This window comes from Penaeus vannamei, chromosome 19, assembly GCF_042767895.1.
Source record: "Penaeus vannamei isolate JL-2024 chromosome 19, ASM4276789v1, whole genome shotgun sequence".
NCBI classification, from domain to species: Eukaryota; Metazoa; Arthropoda; class Malacostraca; order Decapoda; family Penaeidae; genus Penaeus; species Penaeus vannamei.
The window spans coordinates 16,150,981-16,153,480 of record NC_091567.1 but is presented as its reverse complement, the minus strand read 5'-3'; the positions used below and the strand labels follow the sequence as shown (position 1 = coordinate 16,153,480).

The 2,500-nt window shown below is 31.9% G+C and overlaps 2 protein-coding genes across 2 annotated transcripts in view; one reads left to right on the top strand and one right to left on the bottom strand.

The window, feature by feature from the left end:
• LOC113802773 (uncharacterized) overlaps nucleotides 1–370 on the bottom strand; it is a 5,275-nt gene extending 4,905 nt beyond the window's left edge. The window contains exon 1 of the mRNA XM_070133576.1: nucleotides 226–370. Within this exon, the coding sequence (XP_069989677.1) occupies nucleotides 226–370 (145 nt within the window). The remainder of the gene's footprint in view (nucleotides 1–225) is intronic.
• A 1,715-nt stretch (nucleotides 371–2,085) lies between these two features.
• The window catches only part of LOC113802756 (uncharacterized), a 2,480-nt gene continuing 2,065 nt past the window's right edge, over nucleotides 2,086–2,500 (top strand). Inside the window, exon 1 of the mRNA XM_027353369.2 lies at nucleotides 2,086–2,194. Within this exon, the coding sequence (XP_027209170.2) occupies nucleotides 2,119–2,194 (76 nt within the window). The 5' untranslated portion in view covers nucleotides 2,086–2,118. The remainder of the gene's footprint in view (nucleotides 2,195–2,500) is intronic.

Here is a 2,500-nt window from a genome sequence, read left to right as displayed (position 1 = left end):
AAGGTTTCCTTTTTTCATGAGAGCGGCTCTTCACATATTTCTATGCGATACTGAATATATTCAATGCTCATAAAAAAGTAAAACTATATTTTATCACTGACTACAAACAATACTTACGTAGGCCGTGATCTGAAGTAACGGAGCCGATTTACATGCCATGAATAACTAAAAGGACTACCAGTTACTACCAACTAGCTCCAAGAACAGAAAACAGTTCGACGTTACCATCGCCAACGTAGAGGGCGGAGGCGCAGGCGCAGGTCGCCAAGGCTCCCAGCAGGAGGCTCCATAGGACACGCATCTTCACGTCCTGTTGGCACTGACAGGAGGAGGTGACTGCGCTGAGGAGCCAGAGCCACATCCTGCACATCCTTGTTCAATCTCTGTCATCAGGAACATTATCAAGGATTCCCTGTGCTGTTTACGTACCGTTTTTATCATTATCATTGTCACATTATCACATGTACATCATTATCATTGCTATCGCTCACGGTTGTTGTTGTTATTGTATTATTATTATTGATATTGTTTTCATTATCATCGTTAATATTATTATGATTATTGGTATTGTTTTTATCATTGCTTTAATCAATATTGTTAGCATTATTATTACCACTCCATTATTGTTATAATTATTACTAATATCATTATTATCACTGGTGTTATCGAACCACATATAGCATATATCATCATCATTTTTGTTATTCTTTTTATATCATAAGTACTACTACTACTACTATCATTATTACCATGATCATTATTGTTGTTACTATTTCTAATACTACCACTATCATCAGCATTATTGTCGTTATCATTATTACTATCATTGCTATTACTACTGCTACTGCTAAAACTACTATTACCAGTTCTATTACTACTAAAACTATTACTACTGTTATGGTCATCATTATCTTTTATCGTTGTTGCTGTTGTTGTTATTATTATTATTATTATTATCATTATCATTGTTGTCATTAATATCAGATTTATTATTACTCATATTACAATTATCATTATTGTCATTACTGTTATCACTAGTAGTAGTAGTAGTAGTAGTGTTATTATTAGTAGTAGTAGTATTGTTTTTATTATTAGTATTATTGTTGTTGTTGCTATCATTATTTTTACTACTACTGCAACTATTGTCATTGTTATCATTATCATCATTATTATTATTATCATCATCATCATTATTCCTATCTTTATTATTTTTCTTATTGTTACTATCATCATTTTCATTATTTTTCGTTATTATGGTTATTATATTATCATCATTATTACTGCTATTCTTGTCATCATTATCCTTATCATCATTATTATGATTGTATTCATAATTATTATTATTATTGTTATTGTTATTATCGTTATCATTATTGTTATGTATCTTGGCCTTAGAACTTAAATTGCATTAAATGTTGGTGGCGATAAGGATCCAGGATTTTTTTAATGATTGCGTCAGTTACCATTATTTCCTTGCTACCGCTAAAGAGGTTATAGTCTTGGGCGTCACGTGTGTACTTGAGAAAGGTGATTTTAATGTAATTCTTTACTGCCTTGCCAGAGGTATACGCTCTCTGAGTGCTTCTAGTTATTATTATTATTATTATTATTATTATTATTATTATTATTATTATTATTATTATTATTATTATTATTATTATTATTATTATTATTATTGCTATTGTTTGTTATTATTTTTATTATAATTATCATCATTAGTATCATTATTGCTAGCATCATCAACTTCACCATCTTTTCATCATTTTTATATAATTATTTTCATTGTCATCACCATTATCATCATTATCATTATTGTTATTGTTATAATTTTCATCATTATTAATGATGCTGTTGTTATTTGATATTATCATTAATATTATCATCATTAGTATTAACGATATTATTCGTTATTAATACCCTTATTATTGTTATCATAACTAATATCACTATTATCAGAATAGCTGTAATATCACCAACACAAATGATAATAATACACAAACGGTACAGGGAATCTTTGATAATGTTCCTGATGACAGAGATTGAACAAGGATGTGCAGGATGTGGCTCTGGCTCCTGAGCGCAGTCACCTCCTCCTGTCAGTGCCAACAGGACGTGAAGATGCGTGTCCTATGGAGCCTCCTGCTGGGAGCCTTGGCGACCTGCGCCTGCGCCTCCGCCCTCTACGTTGGCGATGGTAACGTCGAATTGTTTTCTGTTCTTGGAGCTAGTTGGTAGTAACTGGTAGTCCTTTTAGTTATTCACGGCATGTAAATCGGCTCCGTTACTTCAGATCACGGCCTACGTAAGTATTGTTTGTAGTCAGTGATAAAATATAGTTTTACTTTTTTATGAGCATTGAATATATTCAGTATCGCAATATGTGATGAGCCGCTCTCATGAAAAAAGGAAACCTTTTCAAAGACTTTCGACCATTTGCATTTTTGTCATTTGAAGATCAACAACATGCCGTGGTCTTCCAACTCTTGAAGCATGTACCTAT